Below are 9,107 nucleotides of genomic sequence, written 5' to 3'. Positions count from 1 at the left end.
AACAACAACTTCTGGGATCATGGCCTTGAGAGGGCGTCTGGTTCAGGTGTTAGCTAAGTTCTCCTAACTTCTACAGAACTGGCGCTTTTAGATATTGCCCCACAACGGACTACGTTTCCCAAGAGGCCACAGCGGAGAGCGAGGCCCATGAAGTGCATTGTGGGAATTGTAGTCTCCTGGGTGACTACCCTCGTCCAATTCCGGGCCCTCGCTCCGATTCCGGGATGGTTAAACCAAGGAGCTTACCAATTAGCTGGGGCCATGTCGCTGAGGCCGCGGTCCAACCGAGAAAGCCGGTGTGAGAATCGCGCGTCGCGATTGGTCGAATCCTTGACCTCGAGGGCGGGGCAATTAGGTGGGCGGGGAGGGCTGCGACGATTGGGCGAGGCGTACGCGGCGGCGGGTGTGGATTGGCTGCCCGCTAGGACAGGGAGGTCTGGGAAGGGGTGGAGGAAGGAGACCAGAGCAGGAAGCGCAGCGGCGAGGCGGCGGCGGCGGCGGCGGCGGCGGAGGCTGAGCTGGTGGTGGCTGAGGCGGAAGAGACAGCTCCAGGGGGTGGCAGCGGCCCTTGGGAGCAGGATGCGGGTCCGGGTCGGGCTGACGCTGCTGCTCTGGGCAGTGCTGCTGGGCTCGGCCTTGGCGTCCTCGGGTCAGTATCCGCCCCTCTCGGACTGGAGGCCGGGAGCCACCGCCCCCAGCTCCGGCCTCCTTCCCGTGGCAGGGCCGTGGGGGCTCCAGCCTAGCCCTCGCCTGTCACTCACGGTCCTCTGTTGGGTTTGGGATGCCCGGGCCCAGAGTGTTTGTTCAGGGGAGCTTGCGAGGGGCGGAAGAGAAGGGTCCCCCCCGCCCAATACACTACCCAAGCCTCTCCTCACTTGACAAACTTGCACGACTCCTTAGGAAGGAGGACTGATTCGATGGGCGTGAACCCCGACAGCTTAGGGACCCACGACTGCCACGGAGATGCTGTGCTCCGTCGCTTTAGAAACTTCGCACAACCTGAGCTTGTCCCCTGGGCAGAGCCAGGTCCATCAAAAAAGCAGGATGTTGACAGTGTTTGGTTGGGTTTGCATGGCACCTCAGATGATCCTGTCTCTTTGTTTATTTAAAAAAAAAAAAAAAAAAAAAAAAAACGAACGAAGGCTTTTGATCTGATCGTTCCTAGTCTGGTACCCCTTTTAAAGAAAAAATTCCTGAGAAAGGGTTTTTTTGTTTTTTTTTTTTAACTGTATCACAGGGTTTCTGAGCTGTGACCCATATTTGCTGACGGTCATTTTTCAAGAAAAGAAAAAACTTGGTGTTTTTTTTTTTCATCAGTGTAACATGAATAGCCTCTAGATTTAACTTTTTTTTGCATAAATAGATTCATGTGCCTTTGAATTGTTTTCCCAATTCGCTAATTTATACCCTGGCTGTGGAAATGATCATTTCCCTTCTTTAATAGTTTAATCTGCCAACATCTGAAAACGTCTGTTTTGAGAGTGTTGGTAAAGAAGCACTTAGTGTTTCTAAGTGCTGGTAAAGAAAGAATTAGTACAGTAAAGCTTTTGAATTTTAATTGGTTTCAGTTAACGAAACAGCTGTTCCGTGGCTTTAAATTTTTTTGGAACAAGGCAGGGTATAAATGTCAACGCTTTTTTTTATCCCCCAACAGAAAATTTCCCAGATGGTTATTTGAATCCTCAAATTATCTGTCCTAGTTGTAAGTCAGTGCTGTAACGTCATTCTGCTTCTAAAATAAGATCTAAACCTAAAATTCTATCCATAATGTGGTGTAAGACACCATTTCAAAAGCAACAAGCAAGCATATGCCAGTTCCTTTACTGCCAACATCATGCTTTAAAGTCTGCCCCCGCCTCCCCTTTTCTTGTTAATTTGTGTTCATGACCAGATCTTTAAAACTCGGTGTAACTCCTGAAGCACTGCTTGTAGTTATTTGATCAAAGGAAGTATGAAATAGTGCTGTAAAGTCCCTGTGGTCCAGGAACCACCTGCATCAGGATTTGTCTTATGTGTTTGTTAAAAATGCAGTTTTAGGTCTGGAATGGGTTAGGGGATCTGTTTAACAAGCTGCACAAATGATTCTTCACACTAAAGTGTAAGAAATAGTTAAGAACACAGTGTATATCCCTCTGAATTCAGTTTGCAGAATTTAAAGAAAAAGCATATAAACATTTTCCTGCATTTTCTTTGGACCAGATTTCACATATCCAAAGTGTCATTTCAGTGGAGATGATGACTGAAGAAGTCTTTTAATCAACAGTTGGGATTCCCAGTAGATTATAATAGAAGACTGTTAATAATAAAATTGTTAAATCTTTGGGTTGTGTTGATACAAGCAAAGGACTAGGTTCACAAAACATCTGCTCTGATTTCCATTATATTAAACTGCAGAAACATTTCTCTGGTAGAGGCTAAAGCCTTACTTAACTTGAACTAGAACAATGTAGATGTGCATGCTGACATGAAGAGCAAATATGATAAGACACTTAAGTGAGATAGTTTTATAAATTGAGTACATGGACTTTCAGTTGGCTTTTTTATTCATTAAATAGCTTATTTATACAAGGTGTTGGCCTCATTTTTAGCTTAAAAAGTTTTGCTCCTATTTAAAAATGAGGTTCACAATTTAGTGTTGACTTAAAATGTTTGACTGTTAGCAGTTACCCGGGGTGAGTCGCATTTTTGCCAGGTAGAATTTGATCAGCCAGCAAAGGGAATCTTGGTCCTGTCATGGTTAGTAGCTATTATCTAATAACTTACCTTGAAGCTGTGTAAAAATTTTGTACTTTTATTATAAACATTTTCTTTTCCTTCTGAATAAATAAATTTAAAGGAGGAGATTTAAAAGATATTTCTCCTTCATTTTCTCCAGATTATAATGAAACATGCTTTAACTTCTCACGTTTTCTTGATTTTGACAGGAAGTGGCTTACTGGTTAAAATAGTTTACTGTTCGTTTCTGGTTTTGTTTGTTTTTTTAATGCCAAATAATAATATGGAGTCTTGTGAATTAGGTCCACTGCTAGGTATTTCAGGTAATAGTCACGCCATATATTTCAGATTGCAAAATATGTTTCCTTTCACTCTCCTTTGTTCCTTAAAACTTTATTGAGAGTCAACAGGGCAGGTGATACTCTTCCCTTTGACACTTGAGGATAAGAAGGCTGAGCAAGCTTGCCATATTGAACCACGTGTGTAACATTGACATGCCGTGAAGCCAGGTTTTGAGCCTAGTTGTCCAGGCCTTGGATTTGGAGTAGTTAAGAATCAGCAGTATCCTAGGATCTGCACAGATTCAGTGGCAAATCCGAAAACAGGATGTCTGGTCTCTTTTCACTAAACTTTCCAGACTTTCTGTGTTTAAAAGTGTATCCGTCTGTCTGTTTAATCTACATGACAAGTTAGAAGATGAATTTGTAGTGACCACTTTCCCTTGAAAGATGATCCTTGATACTAAGCAGTTTTGTTAACTAATATAATAAAACTGAAAATTGGTCTTTTTCAAAGCAGGGGATATGATTACCAAAGTAATGTAAACCATGATATTTGGATACAGTACTGTTGAGTGAGAAATCCTTAACTCTTCACTGTATCCTTTTTGCATTTTTATTCTTGCTTGATATATGTAATCTGATAAAAGCACTACTGTATTCTTTTTATTTATATGTAACTTCAGTATTTTTCATCCTTACCTGACTGCCTATCAGAAGTTTCTAGGTTATGAGAAACTTATTTGTAAAGTATTATGTGAATGGATCTATTAGTTTGAAAAAGAAAATAGCTGATGCTTTCAGATTACCATCTGGAGTAGGCTTTCCCAGTTTAGTAAGTGAGAATTTTCTTAATTTGCCAGTAACCCGAGTATATATTCCGGTTTGTTAGAAGAGAAAGAGAAGCATGATGCAATTCGTATGAAATACCCTGATGTCACAAGTTTCCATGTCTCTGGGAGTTCAAAAACATATCCTGCTACTCTGATGCCTAACAGCTTGTAGTGTCTCAAATATACATTTTTTATAATTTATTTATAGGCATCTGTATTATTTACCTATTAGCTACATACGTGACCTGTTGTGGCAAGGTACTCAGCTGGGTGGTTAATGATTTAAGAGTTCTGACTAATAGAATAAGTTTCAGAATTTGGGGGTATACCCTATACATTTCACATTTAATATCTGCCCTTGATATATTAACTAGTTAAAATTTGTGACTAATTAAATACATTCACACATACAATGTAGTTGTGTAATAGAGGTGGATTTTTTTTTCCTTTTTCCAAAGATTTGCTGAAAATGGACTTTGAACCATATGTTAGAACTTGGGCTTTGGGTAATACTTGTGAAGAAGTGAGCCTGAAGAATGACTGTTTATTAATTGACATCACTACCCATAAACCTAAAAGTTATAGGCCCTATGGGACTGATAATATGCTGTTCTCCTCTTTTCCCCACCCACCAGAAATAAAATATTTGGAAGGTAATCTAAAAGTAGTGAATGTGAAAATAACGATCATTTAAGTTTTCTTTAAATTAATAGCACCTTTATATGTGGCAGAACCTCACCACTAGACCGATTTCTGAAATATTCAAAGGAGACAAAACCTGAAATAGAGTTGAATATTTGGTACATAATGAGTTGCTTATACTTCTTAAAGTTTAGTTCAGTGCTTTGCCAACACAAACTCCAAAACATGTTTTTGCTGTACTTTGAAGAGTTACAAGTTACCAATAATATTTAGGTTATAATCATATGAAGTAAAGGTAAATGGCAACCATAGCACCACATTTTCTAGTAAAAATCACATAGTTTATAGCATTTTTGCCTATGGTTAATTTCTCACATAACTTATGGAGCTGGCAATACTGAAGCGAGTAAGAAGGAAATTTAAAAATCATCCGACACTTGTTTTTTTAACTGGAATACAAAGATCAAATATTTGCAAATGGCCAGTTGGGTTGCTGAATGTGTTGATATAAGGCAGTAAAAAGAATAACAAGCAGTTAGAATAGAATTAACAGAGAAATACAGAGAGAATAACAGAAGTAATCTTAATCTAATCTGACAAAGCCAAAACAGCTACTATGAATTTGGAAGAAAGATACAAGTAGTGATTGGATTTATTGTTAATTTAATATAGGCTATTGATTTCCTAATAATTAGATCTCATGTGAGTGGATACATGACAGTGTGATGTTATCTGGTTATATCTTCAGTGAAGTCAAACAGATCCTAACTATCTTTGGCAACTCCGCTAATCATTCTCAATGTCCATCTTTAGTAGTCTTGAAAGTGAAGTGAAGTTGCTCAGTCATATCCGACTCTTTGCAACCCCGTGGACTGTAGCCCACCAGGCTTTTCTGTCCATGGGATTCTCCAGGCAAGAATACTGGAGTGGGTTGCCATTTCCTTCTCCAGAGGATCTTCCCAACCCAGGGATCGAAACCAGGTCTCCCGCATTGCAGGCAGACACTTTAACCTCCTCTGAGCCACCAGGGAAGCCCATTAGTGAAAGTGATCTTAGTGAATACTAAAATGCTAGTCATCACTAAAATAAGCTACAGTAACCTCAGATTCTGAGCAGAGGAAAAGAAGGAGTGGAATCCCAAACCACACAATGAGGGCTCTATTTTTATAAATTTAGTAACTCATGCTCAGTAGTGGACTAACTGTATACAAAAGAACTTGATGGTATCTGAAGAATACTTGGTTTTGGTGGTGATGTTCTTGGTCTTCCTGTCTGTGTAACAGACGAAGCTACTGTCCTTCCTGGATAAAGAGGAAGAAATACTACCCCCAACACCCCTTTTTCCTTTCACTTAGTTTTTTCTGAACAGTTGTTGAATACAACAAATTTTTAGATAATTCTAGATTATCCAGTGTCTGATTATTATTTATTATACTTATCAACTGCTTTCACTTAATAATACCTTTGATTGCCAAACAAGAAAGACGACTAAATTGTCTTAAAATTTCTTTACAGATGAAGAAGGCAACCAGGATGAATCCGTAGATTCCAAGGTGTGTACTCAGATTTGCATTGACCAGTGTTTGATGCCCAATTTAAAAGCATGAATTATGTATCTTAGAAAGGATATGAAATCTGCATCTTTTGAGGAACAGAATTGGATTTCAAAAAGAAAAAGATAGCTAGCATCATTACTAATTCTTCTGGGGGCAGGGGAGGGTGGAAATCACTGACCTGTTGGAATGCTCAGTCACTCAGTCACATCCGACTCTTTGTGACCCCATGGACTATAGTCCACCAGGCTCATCTGTCCATGGAATTTTCCTGGCCAGAATACTGGAGGGGGTTGCCATTTCCTCCTCCAGAGGATCTTCCCGACCCTGGGATTGAACCTGCATCTCCTGTGGCATCTGTATTGGCAGGTGGATTCTTTACCACTGAGCCACCTGGGAAGCCCCCAGAGAATAATAAATATTTCTGTTAAGAGTGTTGGTTACTAGGTTTAATTTCAACTTAAATGTGTATGTATCTGTGTGTTGAAGAGCCTTAAGGTAGTTATGTTTTACTGCCTAATGAGAGATTGATTTTATTCATTTTTTTAGTTTTTTAATTTGAAGATTTAACCTCTGTCATTGTTTCCACTTACATAAGTTCTTTAAACAAAATCTATTAATGCCCTTAGATTGATTGGTTGAATGAATGAGGTTGATTATTGCCTATTCAAAGAGACCAGTCACGGATGATCCCTGATCTCTAGACTAGGAGGAATGCAGGTAAGAAACAGGAAGTTGTACAAGGCTGTCATACGGGGAAGTATGAGATATACTGGGAGCAAGGAGGGGAAGACCATAAACAAGACTTAGGGGATTTAAGGAAGGCTTCTTGGGGGGAGGTAACATCCAAGTTGAAGTCCGCACAATCAGGTTTAGGCAGGTGATGCGGGCACATGATAGGCAGATAACCAAAGTCTGAAGAGGCAAGTAAGTAGGACACGTTCAAGGAGCTGAAGGAGCTGTGTCTGGATTAGTGAAAGTAATGGTCAGATTAGATTGGAAGGAGTCTGATTACTACTGGTAACTGAAAATACTTCATATTCTCAGACTTCTGTGCCGTCAGATGAGTCGGTAGAGAACCATAGCCCAGCAAGCAGAGTAATCGCTGGTCAGATATTCCTTGATTCAGAAGAGTCCGAATTGGAATCACCTCCTCAAGAAGAGGAAGACAACCTCAGAATCCAAGAAGGGGAAAGCATCGCAGAAGAAATCAGCTTTCTAGAATCTCCAAACCCAGAAAACAAGGACTATGAAGAGCTGACGAAAGTACGGAAACCAGGTAGTCTGGACATTTTGTTTGCTTTTGTCTGATTTAGCAAGGAGGCAACTGAAATTTTAAAGCTAGCGTAGAGGGTATAGAAGTCCTGTTTTACTGATTATTCATCACATATAATGTGTAGAGTATAATTTTACAGGATGTGTTACATACGCTGAATTTGATAGTCAGTATTGCACTTGTGTTTTATTAATATTCAGAACTTCAGTATGTAATAATCCATCAGTTCAGTTCAGTCGCTCAGTCGTGTCCAACTCTTTGCGAACCCATCAATCACAGCACGCCAGGCCTTCCTGTCCATCTCCAACTCCCAAAGTTCACCCAGACTCATGTGCATCGAGTCAGTGATGCCATCCAGCCATCTCATCCTCTCTCGTCCCTTTCTCCTCCTGCCCTCAATCTTTCCCAGCATCAGGGTCTTTTCAAATGAGTCAGCTCTTCACATGAGGTGGCCAAAGTATTGGAGTTTCAGCTTTAGCATCAGTCCTTCCAATGAACACCCAGAATTGGTATCCTTTAGGATGGACTGGTTGGATCTCCTTGCAGTCCAAGGGATTCTCAACAGTCTTCTCCAGCGCCACAGTTCAAAAGCATCAATTCTTTGGTGCTCAGCTTTCTTCACAGTCTCATGACCACTGGAAAAACCATAGCCTTGACTAGACGGACCTTTGTTGGCAAAGTAATGTCTCTGCTTTTGAACATGCCATCTAGGTTGGATATAACCTTCCTTCCAAGGAGTAAGCGTCTTTTAATTTCATGGCTGCAGTCACCATCTGCAGTGATTTTCGAGCCCAGAAAAATAAAGTCTGACACTGTTTCCACTGTTTATCTATTTCCCATGAAGTGGTGGGACTGGATGCCATGATCTTCGTTTTCTGAATGTTGAGCTTTAAGCCAACTTTTTCACTCTCCACTGTCACTTTCATCAAGAGGCTTTTGAGTTCCTCTTCACTTTCTGCCATAAGGGTGGTGTCATCTGCATATCTGAGCTTATTGATATTTCTCCCGGCAATCTTGATTCCAGCTTGTGTTTCTTCCAGTCCAGTGTTTCTCATGATGTACTCTGCATATAAGTTAAATAAACAGGATGACAATATACAGCCTTGATGAACTCCTTTTCCTATTTGGAACCAGTCTGTTGTTCCATGTCCAGTTCTACCTGTTGCTTCCTGACCTGCATACAGATTTCTCAAGAGGCAGATCAGGTGGTCTGGTATTCCCATCTCTTTCAGAATTTCCCACAGTTTATTGTGATCCACACAGTCAAAGGCTTTGGCATAGTCAATAAAGCAGAAATAGATGTTTTTCTGGAACTCTCTTGCTTTTTCGATGATCCAGCAGATGTTGGCAATTTGATCTCTGGTTCCTCTGCCTTTTCGAAAACCAGCTTGAACATCAGGAAGTTCACGGTTCACATATTGCTGAAGCCTGGCTTGGAGAATTTTGAGCATTACTTTACTAGCATGTGAGATGAATGCAGTTGTGTGGTAGTTTGAGCATTCTTTGAAATTGCCTTTCTTTGGGATTGGAAAGAAAACGGACCTTTTCCAGTCCTGTGGCCACTGCTGAGTTTTCCAAATTTGCTGGCATATTGAGTGCAGCACTTTCACAGCATCATCTTCCAGGATTTGGAATAGTTCAGCTGGAATTCCATCACCTCCACTAGCTTTGTTCGTAGTGATGCTTTCTAAGGCCCACTTGACTTCACATTCCAGGATGTCTGGCACTAGGTCAGTGATCACACCATTGTGATTATCTGGGTCGTGAAAATCTTTTTTGTACAGTTCTTCTGTATACTCTTGCCATCTCT

General features: G+C 40.8%; 1 protein-coding gene across 2 annotated transcripts in view; it reads left to right on the top strand.

The window, feature by feature from the left end:
* The first annotated feature begins 444 nt into the window (after nt 1-444).
* SEL1L (SEL1L adaptor subunit of SYVN1 ubiquitin ligase) overlaps nt 445-9,107 on the top strand; it is a 62,933-nt gene continuing 54,270 nt past the window's right edge. For both annotated transcript variants that reach the window (XM_055538824.1, XM_055538823.1), the window contains exons 1-3: nt 445-649; nt 5,984-6,021; nt 7,069-7,300. In XM_055538824.1, the coding sequence (XP_055394799.1) occupies nt 580-649; nt 5,984-6,021; nt 7,069-7,300 (340 nt within the window). In that variant the 5' untranslated portion in view covers nt 445-579. The remainder of the gene's footprint in view (nt 650-5,983; nt 6,022-7,068; nt 7,301-9,107) is intronic.

Source organism: Bubalus kerabau, chromosome 10 (genome assembly GCF_029407905.1).
Source record: "Bubalus kerabau isolate K-KA32 ecotype Philippines breed swamp buffalo chromosome 10, PCC_UOA_SB_1v2, whole genome shotgun sequence".
NCBI lineage: Eukaryota > Metazoa > Chordata > Mammalia > Artiodactyla > Bovidae > Bubalus > Bubalus kerabau.
The sequence above is the reverse complement of the archived record's forward strand: the minus strand, read 5'-3'. Positions and strand labels throughout refer to the sequence as shown.